Raw genomic sequence first — 19,488 nt, forward strand, 5'->3', positions numbered from 1 at the left:
AAAATAAGAGAGACTAAAATAGCATAGTAATTAAATTTAAAAAAAAATTATTAAATTTTCGTAAAGGGTTTTTTGTATTTAGGAATATTTATATGACGTATTAAATTGGTTTGTCTGCTTGTGGCTATATATTTACAAGTCTACAGTTAAAGTCATAGAAAAGGATAAGGTAACGTTTCTGTTGAACTTTAAAATGTTTTCATATGCGATATTTCCACAGACTAAATATGAAAGGTCAATGAACCTACACAGATGAAAAATTCCTTCGTCAAAACCGATAAATGCAAGACACTATAAAAAAGGATAGATATTAAAAACGCAATATCATATTCGTTACTGTATGGACAAGTTTATATTATAAAAAATGGTAGATAACAAACAAGCAATTTATACTGTGTTTATTTCAATCAATCACAAACGAAACACAGATAATAAAAAAGTGAAGAGTATTATTCATTTTAGAGTACTGTAAAGGTATATGCACATCGACCTTGGTGATTTAATTCGACTTATATGAATATTAATAAGACATTAAGCATAGATTATAAATATGTTGCAATTGTGCCTGGGTAATTTAATGATTAATGTGTTGCAAATAATTTAAAATCAATAAAAATAGTTTTGACATTTCTATAATGAAAATAAAAACCTACAAAATTTTTTGACAACGTTGTCATAAGTTTTTTTCAAAAATAATCGACTGTTTTTAAGTATATGGAGTTAATTTTGAAATTATCTTACATAGGAATTACTTAAAAGCAATGCAAAACTTTAAGTAAGAACTGCTAAAAACGCATAAAGTCTAAGTGCATATGGTTATAACTATAAAGTTTTCGCGTTAAGATAATAGTGACCCATAGTTGCCACTAAGTTTTTCAACACTGTTTACCTATTAAATTATAAGGCTTTGTTCACATTGACCAGTTAATTTCAGAAAGTATACAATCGTCTCTATAATTTAATCTAGTTGGATTTTCTTAACGCGAATATATTGTACAAGTGCCTACAAGATCCCGATGACTCCGCATGCAACTCTTCCTCCTGCGTTTCCCGTACTCTTGGAGTCTGGATGATCTGATCTTCCGAAGTCATCAGCTTTCTCGTGGAGTACAACAGCCCTTCCGATGATGGAGTACTCTCCTGTCAGGCTTATAACGCTGTCGACGTAGTCCAGGACACTGACGTTGTTCTCGTCGAAGACTACATTTCCAAGGTCGCCCACGTGGCGTTCAACGTCATTAGGGTGTCCATGAAGTTTCTAGAATATTGAAAGCCTTTGTTTTAAACATAAATACACATATCATTAAAATTTATAAAAAAACTGTACAAAAATATGGAGCGGGCCATAATAAAAGGTAGCTTTTAAAAATTTTCTGAAAAGACAGAAGACTTTGAAAGACTTTATCTCTAGTCATAGATAATAATCGTCATTAATTAGCTTTAGTTAAAGTCCAATTAAAACAGAATGCCGTGTTTACATTGACCAGTTGGAGTAGACTCTTAAGAAAGTACACGTTTCTCTAAATTACTATGATCTGATTAGTAAAGACGCTGAATGCAAGCCACTTAAAACCACTTTACCGTGGGGGTACATGTCCAGCAGTGAACATCCTAAGAACATGATGAATTAGTGAAGGGGGGGAGGAGTAGTTGTTTACATTGTTAATAACTAAAATTATAATTTAACACAATGAATGATACGATGTCTTTGGTATTGTATGTTGAAAGATATGTTGTTACAGTGGGTTAAATGAAAGGTGTTTACAGAAAACAGTGGAATAACCACTGTAATAGAATTACATGATGTGGGTTGTAGTGCGAGCCCGTGGAAGCACATCCCCCGGAGATGTCTCCCTTTTCGTGAACGTGGAATCCGTAGTGCCCTGGAGGAAGGCCGATGATCGTACCCGCTACGTGGACTTTGCCGTCTGCCAGTTGAGTGAACGTGATATTTCCATGCACCTGGTCACCCTTCGGCTCAGCCAGTTTTACCTGAGCTCGATACTGTTGTGGCTGAAAGGTTTGTTTAGCTTTATTAAGATGCACTAATATAAAAAAATAGTTATTTATACATTTTAGGCGGTTAAAATAGAAATTACCTGCTCATGGTGGGCCGACACAATGGCCGCGAAGGCAAGCATAAATATGTACATCATATTGTTGTATCTGTAACAAGAAATGTTGATAATACATGGGCCGCAAAGCCAAGATTTAATTTAACTTTTTAATCTCGGTTTAACTTTTTATTTTATTTAGTTTTCATAAAAGCACGCTAGACGTATCGTACAGATTATATATATAAAATAAAATATTAATACTAATATAATTATTTAAGATAAATATAATTGTACTCATATCATTATAACAACAACGTCTATTTCATAAAGATTTTTAATATCTCTATTCATTTCTTTTCGTGGGATTCATATGTGATCATCTTCTCATTCTTGCAGAGATAGCCCAGTGGTAGAGAACTGAAATTTGCGATTGTAGTTTACGGGTTAGTTTTCCAAGATACAATTTCATATAATTCACACTTTGTGCATTCATTATATAAGATGGTCACTGCACACAAAATAAGCTTCAAAAGGATGGGCAGCAGTTTCCTTTGCGTAATATATTATATATATATATATATATATATATATACATATATAGTCTTATGCCTTGAAGTAGACTTTTTTGGACTAAAACAACAGTCTAATAATAGAAGAAAAATAATAAGACATTTAATTAGAATAATTATGAAAAGTATGTTTCTTAGTAAATAATTTAATGGCATCAGGAAAAGGCTGTAAAATACCTATAAAACTAATTTTATAAGGATCCTTACGAATGATCATATAACCTAAAACATTACGTTTTTACAAAGTCAAAAGAGCAAATATTATTAAAACACTAATAATTATTATTAGTATACTAACATTAAATATTGAAACGACAATGCCAGAATAGCCAAACTTAATAGAAAATAGAATCAGAATGAACTGCCTTATTAATAGCATCCGTCAGTTTTAAGGTACGAGGGTTTCCAATGCGCATTTATCTGTGACGAGACTACAACAAACTCATGGAATAGCTACACCAGGGTCTGTTTTTTGGATGTCTTTTAAACTGTCTGATTTTGACCTAAGAACCTATCCCGTCTTAAATAACTAAACTGAATATATTTGCAACGAGAAATGCAACCAAGACAAAACTTATCAGTTTTGGTGTTTTTTTTTTGTTTTATGAGGCCTCCGCTATTGGATATCCCTCCATCCATCCCTATTTTTATTTTTCTTAACAATTTTTTCTCATGTATTTTTTATTTTCGTCGTCGTCTTCCATAGTTCACAACATCTTTTTTCCTTCTTCTATCATTCCATAATTCAATCTTCCTTTCTCAATCATTCCATTCCTTTCATACATCCTCAAACACTTCAGTTGTATTTTCTATTGCAGTATCACAGCTTTATTTAGTTTATTTATTTTTCTCATGAACATCAATTTTACATTTTTTAATTTAATTTTAATAAATCTATCTTAATAAGATTAAATATCAGTTTTGATGTTATGTTTTAAACTACTGTTTAAATTTATTGCAGAAACAATGTAAAAAAATCACGTCACTGATAAATCTCCGTGCTTCCTATGCTTAACAAACGATTACAATTAACAATGGAAAAATACTAATTGAATGTTTAAAAAAAACTCGAATACAGTGGGATTTATTTCTTTTGAATATTTTTTATCTGTTTCCATTGATTTAATTCAAATTAAGTTTTAGCGTTATCTATATTTACATTTACGGATACTAAACCGGTATTCCAAAATTCAAAAAAAAAAGTATCATTGGTCACTATATACCATTTTATAGTTTGTGAGGTTGTGTACAAGTAAAAAGAATATCAAAGACGATGACCCATTGTACTTATAACAGTTTTTGATGAAATTAAAAATATAATAGAGAGAGTAATGTCACTGTGACTTACATAAATGCCACAGACTATAATTAATGTCTGAAGATTAAAAAAATTCGTGTACATTTTTAATATATATTTTGCACTTGTTTTTTGTGTAGTATATATAGATTTACGTAAAAACCCAGACGTCTGACATTCTTCGAAGATTTATCCTCATAGAGTACTTGACCATAGACCTTCGAATGTACTAGAATGTAAAAGTTTTTTTTATATTTTTATATTTTACTTCAATACTACAAAAAGACTTTATAACGAACAAAGGAGTATTCGCCTTGGGCATATTAGCGACCTTATACCAGTATCTTATAGGTTTCTTCCAACAAACCATACTGCAAACTTACCCAAAGACCACACAGCTAATTTGCAGTAAGTAGTACTACGAGGTAGTCAACGAAATAACTATTAATACATTCATAGTGATTTGTATTCTTTGAAGAAAAGTGAGTGAAATATAACTAAAATATCTGTAAAGGCTGCTGAAATAAATAGATCTGTTATAGCAGCATTGGTGAAACAAATGATTCTCTTTGGAATTGAAATACGTATGGCGAGGAGTTTGGTCGATGAATGTGAACGTAATGCATTGAAAGAAGGCTTTTCTGAATTTGCTACATGGATCATCAGCCCTGAGCACCGTACTCGTCTCCCTACAACGCAATGGACCTAGCACCCACAATGCAGTGCAAATATTACAAAATTACGAGTTGCGCAATATAAAAGAGAATAATACAAGGCAGTAGTAATAGCGTGCAGTGAAAAATATATTATTATATGATCATATACAGGCTGATTGGTTATAGATATATAAGCTATAAAGTGTTTTATGAATTGCACGTTTATTAGCAAAAACCTCTAAACTTTTTACACATGATCACTCTGTAATTTTTTTTTCTTTTGTGATGCAATAGGCCAAACACTTCTGCAGTATCAAATATAATAATATTTTGATATGAATTTTGAAAACGCTTTTACGTACACTATAATTATTACGTAATTATTTCAAAAACCATTAATTTTTGAATAAGTTATTATACATTAAATGAGTTATAAATCATGAATGTATAGCTTATTTACTGTACTTTATAACTTTTACGCCTAACACCAATCACCTGTATGGGCATGGACCGAACACAAGAAATGAATCTTCTAGTAGATTCTAAGCTATTTGCTATTAAAATGAGATAATCGGTGAGCGACGTTATCGAAACGCGTCACACAATTACAAAACAAACATCGATACTGAAAAAGAATCGATTACTTTGTTATAAATACAAGGAAAATAATAAACAAAATAGACTTTTTTTTGTTTTCATGTTCTTGCAGCATATCTATCTCGTTTTGTAAACACAAAATGTCATCGCGAACGTCATTGACGACATTTATTTAATAACATAATTTGACAGTTTTATACTTTTAAACGTCTTTTTTTTAATTTTCAAACGCGACTAAGAACAAAAATTTTTTGACAATTTTTTTTTATAAAATAATTCATATATACTTAACACGTTACGCGGTTGTTAATATTTTTTTAAATAACAATTTATTTGTCAATGCATTTGAGCTTGACTGGATATTTATAAACATTAATATCACTTATAATTTTGTGTAAAACATACTTTTATCACACAGAAGTGAGCATAAATGTTTCATTTATCTAGAGATAGTTAATATAAAACGAAACATACTATTTAACATAAATAAGATGCGTGAAATAATAATAAATAAAATACGATTGTTTAATTTTGGATTACAACTAATCTATTAATTTATTTGATAACCACAATATCTTATTTACTTGTCAAAGTTTATTTTTCATTTTACTAAAGTTTTTGTTTCAATATCTTTATATACACGCTTTATACCTGTAACCTATAACCCATATTTATCTCATCTGTTTACACTTTATAATGGCGGACTTAATACCTTGTGTACATTTCTACCAATCAATCTAAAGTGATTCAGCGAAAACATATGAATACAAAGTAAGAAAGTGAAATAATTCAAAATATTTAAAACAGCATATACTATATATACATAATAAACAATATACTAGTAGTGGTAGGCCAACGGTAGAGGACTGAGACATGCGATTGTGGGTCTTGAATTCGATTCCCGGATACAATCTTATATAATTCACAGTGTGTGCATAAATGATATAGGATTACCACTATTCAAAAGTTACAAGAGGATGGCCAGCAGCATCCTCAGAGTACAATTAAACCACACTGCTATCGTAAACCCGCACGCCAAATTAGCGATTATGGTATATCCCTCCATGAAATATCTTTTGGGGACACCAGTGCAGTGTTAGATGTAAATTGTCCATGCTTTCTGTCTGTGTATTTGGCTCACGTTTCAAAGGAATAAGCATTAACGTGAATTTGGTATTACGAAACCTTTTGTAGCAACCCTATTTTAAAGAAGCCTTATAATTTAAGGACATTTGTGGTGAAATGATGAAGAAATTGTATTGTTTATCATTTAAATAATATTAGTAATAAACATACATATAATATCAAGCGTAAAGAGAAATTCAATAATTGCATTTAACTGTATACCTACTTCGTGAAATACGATAAAAGCAATTGAGTTCTATTTATCACAATTACACAAAAATATCTAACACTAATTGCTGCTATTTTTTTGGAAACGTTAAATCACTATAAATAGTGTTAAAATTATAAATTCCAAATTTAAATGTAATGTCATATATATTTTTTTTAATTTTAACAGTATTTATGGCCAGACAACATGAAAACAACATAACATGAAGATAAGTTTGCAGCGAATAGGTCTGGAAACTTCTTTGTAACTGTCAGCGTAACTAACTATGAACGAACACCTGCATTTAATTGTACGCATAATGATTTATTCCGCGACCGTGTGCAGCTGTATCTTATTATTCAATTAATTTTGTTCATTAGAAACTATTTGTTTGCATTCAGTTTGTGACAACAAGCATTTTAATGTCCACCTGATGGACAAGCTTCTTGTCTGGGTGATAGATTTATCAGGGATGGCTCCTTGACAGTCTGAGCAACTTTCCAAAATTTCTTACTTTACGCGAGTCACGAAAAAATAGGTATTTAAAAGGTACAAAAAGAAGTTTTAGAATTTTTAAATTATATTAATTCAAAACGTGACGTGAAAAAGGTAAAAAAAAGGAAAAAGTAGGGTTAGTTTCAAATACTGATGACAGTTCAGTTTTAAGGTTAGGTTTTCAATAAATATAATAAATATCATGGATGGACAGATCGTGTTTTGAATAGAATAAATGTTATTTAAAAATAAATATTAAAACGTAAATATAGCAACATTTTGTGCCATTAGATACTAGTTAAACTAGTTAATGGTACAAAAAAAAATTAAATGTTAGAACGCAATATCATATTTGGCTATAAATATAGAAATGATTTAAAATATTATATCGTGAATGATGTAACGAATTATCCCTATTGAAATTCAAAATAAAATTATACGTCTGGTATATAAAAGACAAAAGTCACAAATGCAAAACATAAGAAATTACAATAATTTTTTGTATGATATTCAAACAAGTCGAAATTAATCTAACTACATGATATAGACTCCTTGGTGAAACCTACGTGAGAACAGAAAAACTTAATAATTTTAATGTTTAATATAATACAAAACATAAGAAATTACAATAATTTTTTGTATGATATTCAAACAAGTCGAAATTAATCTAACTACATGATATAGACTCCTTGGTGAAACCTACGTGAGAACAGAAAAACTTAATAATCTTAATGTTTAATATAATTAACAATGATGGCTACTGAATATAAACGTATTAAAACAATTAAGCAACGCACTGTTTTAAAACCGCAAACTTAAATAAATATCAATGCAAACCAATGTTTAATGTATAATTTAAAAAATTAACATAATATATTTTTAATGGTCATTTTATCGAAGGCTCTTATTTTTATTTTATGATATTTTATATGCATTTTTAAATAATAAAGGAAATAGTAAAATTTTGTTTTTTTTTTTAAACATTTTTAAAACGCACTTAAAGAAAAAATAAATATATATATTTATAAAAGATATACAGTTATTGATTATTATTTCTTGACATATGAATAAAAACAGAATTCGAAATTTAAAAACATATATTGAGAACTTGGGCTTCCACATATTTCTTAAAATGAATCAAAATATATATAAAAAATAAAAGAAATGTTTTGAATATTATTTTCTAAACGCATAAATTGAAAGGAAATTCGAATTTTAAAAACATGTCTTGACCACTCCTTGGATTCTTTATTGTTCTTAAAAAGAATAAAAATATATATAGGGGATATAAGAATAATTTTGAATATTATTACGCAACGCATAAATTAAAATAAAATTCTAATTTTAAAAACATGTCTTGGTCAATTTAATTTCTATATTTAAAAATATATAACATATAAATTGAAAACTACTGCAAATTAAAAAAAAAACTCTTAGGCGAGATTCTATAAAATCGATTAAAATTTAAATATAAATGATAAAACAGACGACTTACCGCTGCGTAGTCCGTTTGCGAATGCTACCAAAAGGCCATCAACGACTGAACTACACAATTGTAATAGCCAGTATTAAAAGAACCGTGATCGTACAGAACACCTCCCCGGCTTGACCTATTGTACTTACTTTACAGAGAGAGGGAACGGCTCTTCATATAATGGACGGTTGAACCGGTTTCGACGTAGCAATCAAAATAAACTGCATTACCTATGACAATATACGAGAACAGATAGTTACCTTGTTAAAGTAATATGGTAAAAACAGTTCAAACTAAAGGATGCTATACAAGTTTTACCGGGAACGAATGGCCGTAATGGAAAATTTTATACTTACCTGGGGTGGTAAACGACACTTTTGTAAATATTGTGCAACAGCTTAAAATATATTGAATAGTAAAAATTCAAATTATCTAAAAACACTAATCGACAATTATAAATATTATAAAAACGCATTAAATTAATTTGAAATAATAATCATTATATATTTTGAATACATTATAGATAATCCACATACATATATTATGCTACAATTTTTTTTTTAAATCTCACCTACTTAATTGCAATAATTAACCAAAGTCCTTAATTTAAAAAAGAAGTTTAAAAATCGATTTCCAAATCTTACAAAGTGCTGTACGACGTTTTTTGTACTGCCAGTTATTAGCTAGTTGCAGCAACAGATATTAATTAGCGTAACAAGTTTCAAAGGTGTCTTGTTATTGATTAAATTAAAAAAAAATTGTAATGGTTAAATTCTGTCTGATGATGCTCGTTTGTTTATTTCGTCGTGAACTTGAGACTTGTTTGCGACATATCGAAAACTCGCGACGAGAATAACAAATCAAACAATACTAAACCATATCAAAACGTAACGTATATGTTTTACTTTGGTATTACTAATTATTGCAAATCACAACTAGAGGATGTATATATATACGATATATATAAACGACGCCTCTACCATACAGTGGAAACCGCCCTGTACCGAGAAAATCATTTTTAATCGTAGAATAAAACGTTGCTTGAATTACTTCAGCGCAACTAATTTCTGAAATAATGGTAATGACAGCCAGTCAACCACAACCGACAAAGTCAAAGTTCAGCCCTCTCAAGCGCCTATGTATCGGTGTACTGCTTGAGTCTCGTTACGAACCATGCCGAGGTCCCCTCTAGGAGGCTCTTACGCCGGGTCACAGCATAAAGCATCCATGCAAACGACCAAAGAGCTTAGCGGCCTTAGCCGGAACAGTGGTTGACCAGCAGTAGATATCTTGCAAGTCTCAAACGAATGTCGCGGCTTCGATTCCCGGGATACATCTAATATATAAAATTGTCGTAACGGTGTGCGTGACTGAACTCCTCCGAAACGAATCGACCGATTTTCGTGAATCTCAGCGTGCATTTCGGCCAGGGCGGAGAATCGGACGACATCTATTTTCCATCCCCCTAAATGTTAAGAGTGGTCCACCCCTATTTTTGTATTATTTAGACAAAATTTTTTGTTTTTATATTTATATGATACAACATACAAAAATACATACAACCCTAAATTTTCACCTCTCTACGATCAACCATTATTTTTTAATTGTTAATTAAAAACTTCACACTTTTTGCATTAAATATAGGATTACAACTGCTCACAAACAAGTTTCCAGAGGGTCGACAGTAGCGTCCTCTACGTCTAAACATAATGATTATGCTATATCCACCAATTCATATCATTGGGGGAGACATATACCTTGCAGTGGACGTCTATGGGTTGAAACTATGACGAACAGTGCGAGCCTATTCCAAAAGAAGCCTTTGGGGTTAGCTACCTGAAACCATGTTTCAAGTGCGCTTCGAACTCTGTGGACATTAAATGTCAATAAAGCAATAGTGACCTTCTGTCAAAAAAGCCTAACACTTGAATATTCCAGGTATGACTTATACAATCGAATAAATGCCCAGCTCTTCTCTGCGATATCGTTAAAATATTTTTTTTTTTTTATTTAAACTGCAATAGGATTAAAACTTGAGATGTATAGTTCATTTGTCCGCTTACATATTTTAATCTTATACATATTTTCATTCACCCTATATAAAGTGATTGTTCTGAAATATGTTACATTAATTTATTTTTTCTGTTTAAATACTGACCAATAAATTCAGGCAGTACATATTCTACAGAGACTGGGGGTAAAAAGTAATTAACCTTAATATGAAGAAATTCGAATTTTAAAACGCTTTTTCTTACTTACTACTATGCTTTTACTAATAATTACGTTATTCGTTTTTTTTTTCTGAAACCTTTGATTTTTGGATGATATAATTATATAGGCCTCCCCCCAAAAATGGCAATGGTGACTACTCTTTCGCTGAGACTTCCCGTGACCTTGAATATGTTCTTCGACCTAGCAGCTCCTACGAACCTAACGGCCCCAATGGCCATCAGTTGCACAAGCGATCCGCCCTGCCCACTACCATTTCCAACGAGGTCTATCGTACATTAATTAACAGCAAATAAGTTATACATTCACCCCCTTTAAATCTAAAACCAATCATTCTGTATATTTTTAATTTTGAAATTTATTTATGTTTTACTTATCTTTGACGAGCTACTAATCGGATAAAAATATCCATAAACGCTCTATTTTACACGTAAAATATAATTTTATCTATGCTATAATATATCGCCCTTAAATTTTACAACGTTACATTCTAATACTAAACATTCTTTAAGAGAAAACAAGCGCCTGCAATTTTCCAATAGATAGAAGTTACTAGAACGTTTTCTGTACAGTGGCTGCTATATTTAAACCTAAATATTGTGACTTTCACTCTAGTATCGGGTAAAAAGGAGGACCGCCGGTAACACAGGACGAATTCTACGAACGAACCAGTCGGGGCTGACGGCTCAACATCAAAAACGTACAGGCGAAGTAATTAATGCAGTAAAGTTATTTGGGTTCTATTGTGCAGCATTTTAACTGCAGCTAACGAACAGTCAAATAAAATTAATTACTAACAATAATATGGATAATATCGGCTCGTGGTCGGCTGGTGGTTTTATCAGTGTTACTCTCTCACCCCCACGCAGGTTCAACGGTCTAGAAATGCACAGGTATCGAGGAAGGCGGGCGAATTTTTCGTCAGACGAGTTATTAAGTAATTACTTAATAATTACGTAATCTTGGTTTGGTTTCAGTTGAAATTGATGTTGTTAACCCGGGGGCTTTTACAGATTCATCGGAACTGATTTCACAGAGCGTAAGGGTCCGTGAGCTTAAAAATAAAACAGAAGTTGAACAGTCGCATTGCCGTTGTACGATGACATTCGCACGTAGTAAACCGCTCTACCCGAGGAGAGCTGTATATGCTGTAGACCACAGGCGAGTCAAGGATGGATCCGGATCCAATCTCGGTTCATCCACGCCGTTCGCGGTAAGAGAGCGGGTGGCTGCTCCTAAGAACGAACGGTGTGTTGTGGTGAATAGTGTTTTGTTCTATTGTGAATGACGCGGTGTCCTGTGCGGATTTTCGCAGGTGAAGTGGTCGCTGATGCTGTGTCGTTAGCAGTATTGTGGAAGGAAAAATTATGCACGATTGTATCTTGGGAATCGAACCCGGAACCTGTAAGTCCTCTACCGCTCACCTACCACTGATCAATGATTGATGAGTAGCGCGGGCGAGCCAAGGATGGATCTGGATCCAACCTCGGTTTTCTCACGCTGTTCGTGGTTAGTGAGCGGGCGGCCGCCCCCTAAGAACGAGTGTCGTGGTGTGATGAGTAGTGTTTTATTCTATTGTGAATGGCGTATATGTTCTGTATGGAGTGTCGCAAGTGAAGTGGTTGCTAGTGCTGTGTGGTTAGCGCTTGAATGTTTGCACTGAGTGTAGCGTGGTGCGTGTTCTTTGGGAACACTCTGATAATTACGTAATTTAAAGCGATAGACAGAACATTACCGGCTTTCGAAGTAAAATAGGCTGTTCGTTACGAAATTATCGCGAACAGTCAGTATCTATTCATTACTATGTATTAATTCGGCACCGTGAAATAACATATCTTTTGAGTATAAGTGGGATTTTAATTCAAGTTCAACCATGACATGTAACAATATTTTCGTATTTTATTTAATATTGTTCCGTACTGTGGGTTCTCACTCGAAATGAAACACCACTGGTTCACAAGGAGTCTTTTATTCACAAATCAGATGGTCACCCTACTATAACACAAAGTATTTCGCTTAGTCCAAACTACGCTTCCAAATCGCTCAAGAAATCACTGTCCAAGTAACTTACCAAATAGTCTCTTTTATATCACCGATCGCAGATCTTAATCTTATAACTCAAAAAACAACAATGAAATGTCGTTATGAGGAATACACTAATTTATACTACGGATAAGGTTCTAGTAAGTTCGAGATAGTACTTGGTAAGAATTTCCGAGAATCGTACACAAAATTTATAAATAATTTCAAGATCACGCGTGTTCACAGTACTAGGATTCAGTGTTTATTGTTTGAAGGGTTCTGTAACTCGTGCTTTTAACAATATGTTGCCATATTTCTAGTATACTTTTAAATTTTGCTCCCTATAATAAACATTGAAAACATTTTTAATTAATGAAAATTTTACATTTTAATCTATATAGACAGATTTGGTATATATAAAGTCACTTTACACTTACATTCAATAACTCATAGGTGCGGTGGTACACCTTGATCTATTTTGTATTCAAAGTTCAATATCAATGTCCTCAGGGTGTATGTAATAGGCGCAAATAACTCGTTTTATATCAGACGATACGACTTCAACAAGACTTCATCGATGTTAGTAAGAATATTTATAATTAAAGTTAAAAATCGAAAAAAAAATGTACTAAAGAAGTATATGTATATGTTTATTACATAAACTGATTTTTTCTATTCTGTAATACTTATCTGTAGGGACAGATGGTAAAAAATAATTAATAATATAATAATAATAATAACAGTAATCTGAATTTTAATAACACTTTTCATAACTTTATTAGCATTAATTTTTGGATGGGATGTATATATATATACATCCCATACAGCAATTGTCAGAAAATGAACTATATATTACACTTATAATCAATTACCCTGTACATCTACGAACACATGTACACAAAACAATTATTTAGTACATTGTAAAAATATTCCCAAATTGATTATATTACAGACAATTAATACAGATATATATATATCTGTATTAATTGTCCAATCATTGTCACTTTTATTTCAAAATTTATGTGTACTACTAAAGATAGAAAGAAGAGGTTTTGGTAGAGATCTCGAGCGATGAGACTGCCTCTTGCACCACATGAATAGTTTCCTTTATTTTCTTTTTATTCCTGTATTTATTATCTATAGTGTACAAAAAAGTATAAATAAATAAATGTACTTTTAAAAAAAAATTCTACATGAGTAAAAATGTAAAAAGAAGTTCAATACATTTATAAAAAAAAGTATTTATTGATATAAACAAAACGAATAACAGATTCCGCAATATTAATGACTATACAAACATTTTTGAGATGAAGTAGCAATGACTTACATAGTTTAATCATTGAACGTATTAATGTGGAATGTGTAACTACAAATAAATTACATTACCTCATACATATGCTACATATCTAAAATAAAAAAAAATAGTAAATACGACGCTAAAAAAATAAAACGTATTGAATTAGGTAAAAAATTAAAACCTAAAAATTGGACATAAAAAACCATAGAATTAATGCGTCCAAATAATAAAAATTATTGTAAATAACTTACCAATAACCTGGCTCTATCACAGAAAAAACAATCACACTTGTCACTTTAAAAAAAAAATAACAATGTCGACCGATTACGCGGGAAGACGAAGGTAAACTTATTAATACTGGCTTGCTTGGTTATGAGATAAGGCATGCATGCTAACATATTCTACTTTAGACGTTATCCTTAACACGTGACATTGACTGAGGCAAGGTAATGCAAGTACTTATAAAAAAATAACTAAAAGGCAATGTTATAACCTAAGTTTATCTTCAACATAAATAGTAACGCAAAATTTCATTTCCACTATTTATGTAAAAAACATTTTCATTTATTTTTTTTAAATTTTATTTACCATTTCTTAACCAATCCAATTTAAAATAGTTCTCTAAAAAAAATCAACTAAGATTAAATTCGCTGACCACGATTCTTTTTTAATATCCTATACTTTCGAAACAGAAATAACACAATAATAAACCTATCGAAAAATATTTATGTTCGAAAAATTTTTCTTTGCCGGAGAAAGAAAAAAATATTTTAGTTTCATGTACAATCTAGTACCAATTGTTTCACTACTAATTTAAATATGCGCCATCTATTATTTACTTTGAGAACTATTACAACTACTAAATATCTATTTAGTTATATTAAATGACAACAGATGGCGAGATAAAAGTATTTAAATCTTTTGCGTTGTATTTAAGAAAGATTTTCGAAGTGTTCTATAATAAATACAGTTTCCTAAGATCTGTCATAGAAGAAAAGTGGTTCTTCTAAAATTTTCAAGGTACTATTACATATAACGCTGACTTTCTTTAAAAATACAGATTCAACTTTTTACATACCAGATATTTTTATTGTTTTTTCTATCCTATATTTTCTATCCTTTTTATTAATAATTTTGTACACATACCCAAAAGTTAGGAACTAATTCACAGCATTTGTATGCAAATAAAATCACAACAAACAGAAAGTTAAACAACATTATATTTACTGTCAAATGATTAACAAAGTCATTTTAAGTTACATATTAATCTTACAATGTATTGACTGCATGGGGAGCGTTCTCAGCCCGGTTCTTGCATGTGACGCTCTGAACAGGGCACCGGAAGTGGGGGGGCCGGCTCCCCCTGGAGCTGGGAGAGGGCACAGCGCACTGCTGACAAGGTCTCCGGCGTGGACTTCCTGCTCCGGGGCGCGTTTGGACGGTGCTGGCGTGACAGCCGTTCGGCAGTGCCCGTTGACTCTATTAAGTATATAATATGATATACAGTTAAACCTGGACAAGTAAGAGCTCAAGTGACCGCGATCTCTTTCTCTGACACTTATTTCTAGCTTACAGTTACATGAGGAATCTATTACACTTAAAGATCTATAAAGACGAGAAATATTGACGTAATTAAAAACAAAATACATTTATGTATGAGTTCTATATATATTTTTTTAAATAATAGCTAATTATAAATGTTTATTCTACATAAAGTTATACACTTTCAACAATTCTATAACTCTGACTTTTCCAACATTGACTGTAACATTATCGGGGTTCTTGTATCTTGTGGTAAATCAAGGCCGGCCAGAGAAACAACTCTCATATTTTAGGTTGGGTTAACTTTAAGTATCTAGATTTAGTTTAATTCATCACCATCGTGAACTAGAGTATTACAGTGTACATTATTCTATTATATGCTGATTGATTATAGGTGTGATATATGGCGATGATAATAGGCTGGTAAATAAATGTGATTAGAAACATAAATATGAAACACGATATAGGACTGTGAACAGCGGTAGAGATCTGTTCTCAAGGCCCAGAGTTCGATTCCCTGGGTACAATCTTGTATAATTCACACTTATTGGTTTAATTATATATAATTGCCACTGCGCGTAAACAAGTTTCCTGAGGATGTGCAGCAGGGTCTGTCATACTATACTATCACTCAGCGATTCTTAACCTGCCTGCAAAGTTGCCCATTATGGTATATTCTCCATAGATATCTTTGGACGACTTATGCCATGTAGTGCCCACTACATGGCATAAGTCGTCTAAACTACACTGTGTCTATGGGCAGTAGTATCGACGATTCTTCTGCTAAAGGTTTCGAAATCTCTTTTTAAACAGGTAAAGATCTGCTACTCTAATTCCGAAGGGAGCTTATTTCAAATTCTTTGAACACGAAAAAAGGATAAGGTTAGTTTTGTGAGAATGACGATGTAGTGAGAGGTTATTTGACGACCGCTTGTTATTGTACATCCTATTCTATATATGGCTTCAACAATATTAAATAACTTAATGATAGTGTATAAAAAAGCCTTAAAGTAATGTCGCTTTCTTAAGTTAAATTCACACGACTACATTTGTATTAAGTTTTTATTTCTAATTAACAATATATTCACTTTCGTTACCAACAACCTTTTGCCATTAAGTGTACAAACTTTCGATACCGGAGCGTTAAAAATCAATCGGTTTTTCTGTAAAATATGTCGACAGAAAAGACATTACTTTTCGGCCTCCCTGATATTTTCAAATAAATATTGTTATTAATACTATCTGTCCTTGTAGATTTTGTGTTGTAAGTTTATGACCTGTCGTATTTCAATAGCAGAATATTTTTAATGGTCAACATCATATACAGGTGAATAAAAAAATGTATAAAAGCCTTAGTGTTTTGCTGACAGATGAGTTATACATTTACCCTATAATAGCTTTTGCAAATATAATCAATAGACCAGTATTAACACATATATACTATATATATATACACATATATTGATATAGAGAAAAGATTGTCCGTTTTATTACGATTCATCCTTGGTCTCTCGCCTTCGGTCATGTTTTCAAGTTCCTTACAACACTTGCAAAAGTAGCAAGGAAGGCCGGGAACTCCACAACATAATGCACCCCACAGCCATTTGTTCAGGGTGTTACCAATTCTTGACCATGTGTTCGGCTCGTTATCCTGATAATTGTAGACGAAGTCCCGGTTCATTCCTATAGTTTACTTCATTGGTGTTGCATTACTATTTCACTTAACACGAAGTCATCTGACAGGCGATGTCAGTTTGACATTAGATGGTTTTTAAAATGTTTTCAATCGAGATAATGTTTTATTATCGACCAATTGATTTTTACGAACAATTATTCTATAAGGCCGCGATTTTAACGATGTGCGTCTTAAATATATTTTTTAAAATATTATCATTTAATACCAAACATTAGGTGACATATGTTTTTAACGTACTATGGAGGATTTCTGCAAAAAGGCTATAAGGAAAAAGGTAAAAAGCTATAAATAAATAAATATAAAAGAACAAGAATAATTATTATAATAAAAGGGTGATGATTTAGCTATGATTTAAAAAATATAAATTAAGAGCGGTTTAAATATTAAGAAAATAAGAATTAAAAATGAGTAAATTTTTAAACAAGAAAAGTACGGAAAGGAATTAAAGATATTGTGAAGAACGTAAGATAAGTATGGAAATCATTTATTTATTTAGACTTTATTGTAAAATCAAAAGGAAATTGTAACAAAGTATCGTAGATAATGACTAAGTAATAGATACAATTTATATATAGGCAATATTGTCACTCGAGGCGATCTCTGCTAACCTTTGGATGAAGATGAGAGATTTAAAGGGAAAAGGAAGTTTTTTAAAATTATGTAAAAAGCTACAATATAAATAAGGACGCTGTCCATGGTAGGGGTTGAACGATAAGCTATTAAAGGACGCCATTATAAAAAACAACGTACTATGAACTGCCGTCTCTTTTACACATATCCTGTCTTGTCAGCGGACTGGTTTCCGCAACCAAGCGGCACTGCGCTCATTTTGCATCGTTGGTCTTAATCAAACCAACTCAACTCCTCGAGAAATCCCGGCAGACCATTGATGTAGCCATCGATCTCGTGGTACCTCAGCAATCAGAGATGGGTGTCCCTGCGTGGTGCTACTCCCGTACATCGAAGTATGTATTATAGTACGTGAGCAGCAGTCTCGTCCTCATCCAGGCATGCTCTGCACGAAAGACTGTCAGAAACGCCTAATGTAAATAGATGTTTGTTAAAAATACCATAACCGGTTAAGGTTCCTGCCACCAAACGCAGTCGGGGTTGCGACAGCCGGAGCAGCTCGCCTGCCAAGTGTTGCGATTATGGTATATCCCCCCATAGCTATCTTTGGAAGATGCTTATGATTTTCAGTGGGTGCCTTGAGACGGAAAACGACGACAATGACGAAAGTGAGAATGAACGGCATATTGCCGGACTTTCTTTTATACGTACTTTTATAAAAAAGTGAAAAAGACAGATGACTGGCCTTTAACAATTAAAAAAAATAACGATATCATTTAGGTGCTATTTTTAAAATTAGTGTGGTGGACTTTTTATGTATTAATAAATATATATTTTTTGCATAACATATCAAATCGCAAGTTAAATATTGTAAAGCGACTTCTACTATTGTAAAAAGTGTTAAAGACGTGTTTACATTTTGTTTCATTTTTAAGGGTGTGCCAGTAATAATCTTTTTATTGTTTTTATTTATTTACCATTGTCCTCTAAGAAACGCATTAATTCACAGACAATCTAAGAATAAATGCAAGAACATGCCAAATGGAACTAGAATTCATTGTTTCGCAATGCCTTTCCATGTCCCACAGGTGGACAATTTGATTGGGGCATTTTTAAAATAGACTCGAAACTTGTTTAACCCTTTCACTTTAATGAAACAATTATGTGTGTTACATAGGGGACCTAACTACACTGTTATAAATACAGATACAAGTTGAAAATACGTTAAAAATTATCATAACAATGAGAAAATGGATCTAAACTACTTTTGCTGCGCCGTGTAAGCGACAGGTGCATGTAAACACGTCTTTACTTCGTGAAGGTTAATAAAAAAAGTAATAAATTTTCTAGTATTAACCCAGCGAATACATGGTACGAGTTAGGTAATAATAATTCAAAACATTTATGTTCCGAATTTGACGTATTGTTCCAAAAATCTTATAATACCGATTTGCATCTTATAGTTCGACAAATACCATAATAATTAAATTTTAAATAATCATAGAATGCAATTAATAACACTCTCAGCATTCATTTATATCTATTAATATATTTAAACATCGACTTCCTCCGAATCGGACAATGCCGTGTCTAACTCAGCATTACCGCACGGCTCCCAATTAGGAAACCTTGGCTCCTCACGAAGATCGAGTAA

General features: G+C 32.0%; 1 protein-coding gene across 1 annotated transcript; it reads right to left on the reverse strand.

Annotated features, from left to right (window-relative positions):
- Nucleotides 1-225: 225 nt before the first annotated feature.
- Nucleotides 226-8,537, reverse strand: LOC137930187 (superoxide dismutase [Cu-Zn]-like). Its single transcript, XM_068773352.1, has 4 exons — nucleotides 8,500-8,537; nucleotides 2,100-2,166; nucleotides 1,801-2,013; nucleotides 226-1,258 (listed from the first exon to the last, which is right to left on the reverse strand). The coding sequence occupies exons 2-4, from the start codon at nucleotides 2,154-2,156 to the stop codon at nucleotides 1,004-1,006; spliced, it is 525 nt and encodes a 174-aa protein (XP_068629453.1). The 5' UTR covers nucleotides 2,157-2,166; nucleotides 8,500-8,537; the 3' UTR covers nucleotides 226-1,003.
- Nucleotides 8,538-19,488: the final 10,951 nt, after the last annotated feature.

Source organism: Battus philenor, unplaced genomic scaffold (assembly GCF_028537555.1).
Source record: "Battus philenor isolate CCGP_79_NKW_IND1 unplaced genomic scaffold, ilBatPhil1.0.hap1 SCAF_6, whole genome shotgun sequence".
NCBI classification, from domain to species: Eukaryota; Metazoa; Arthropoda; class Insecta; order Lepidoptera; family Papilionidae; genus Battus; species Battus philenor.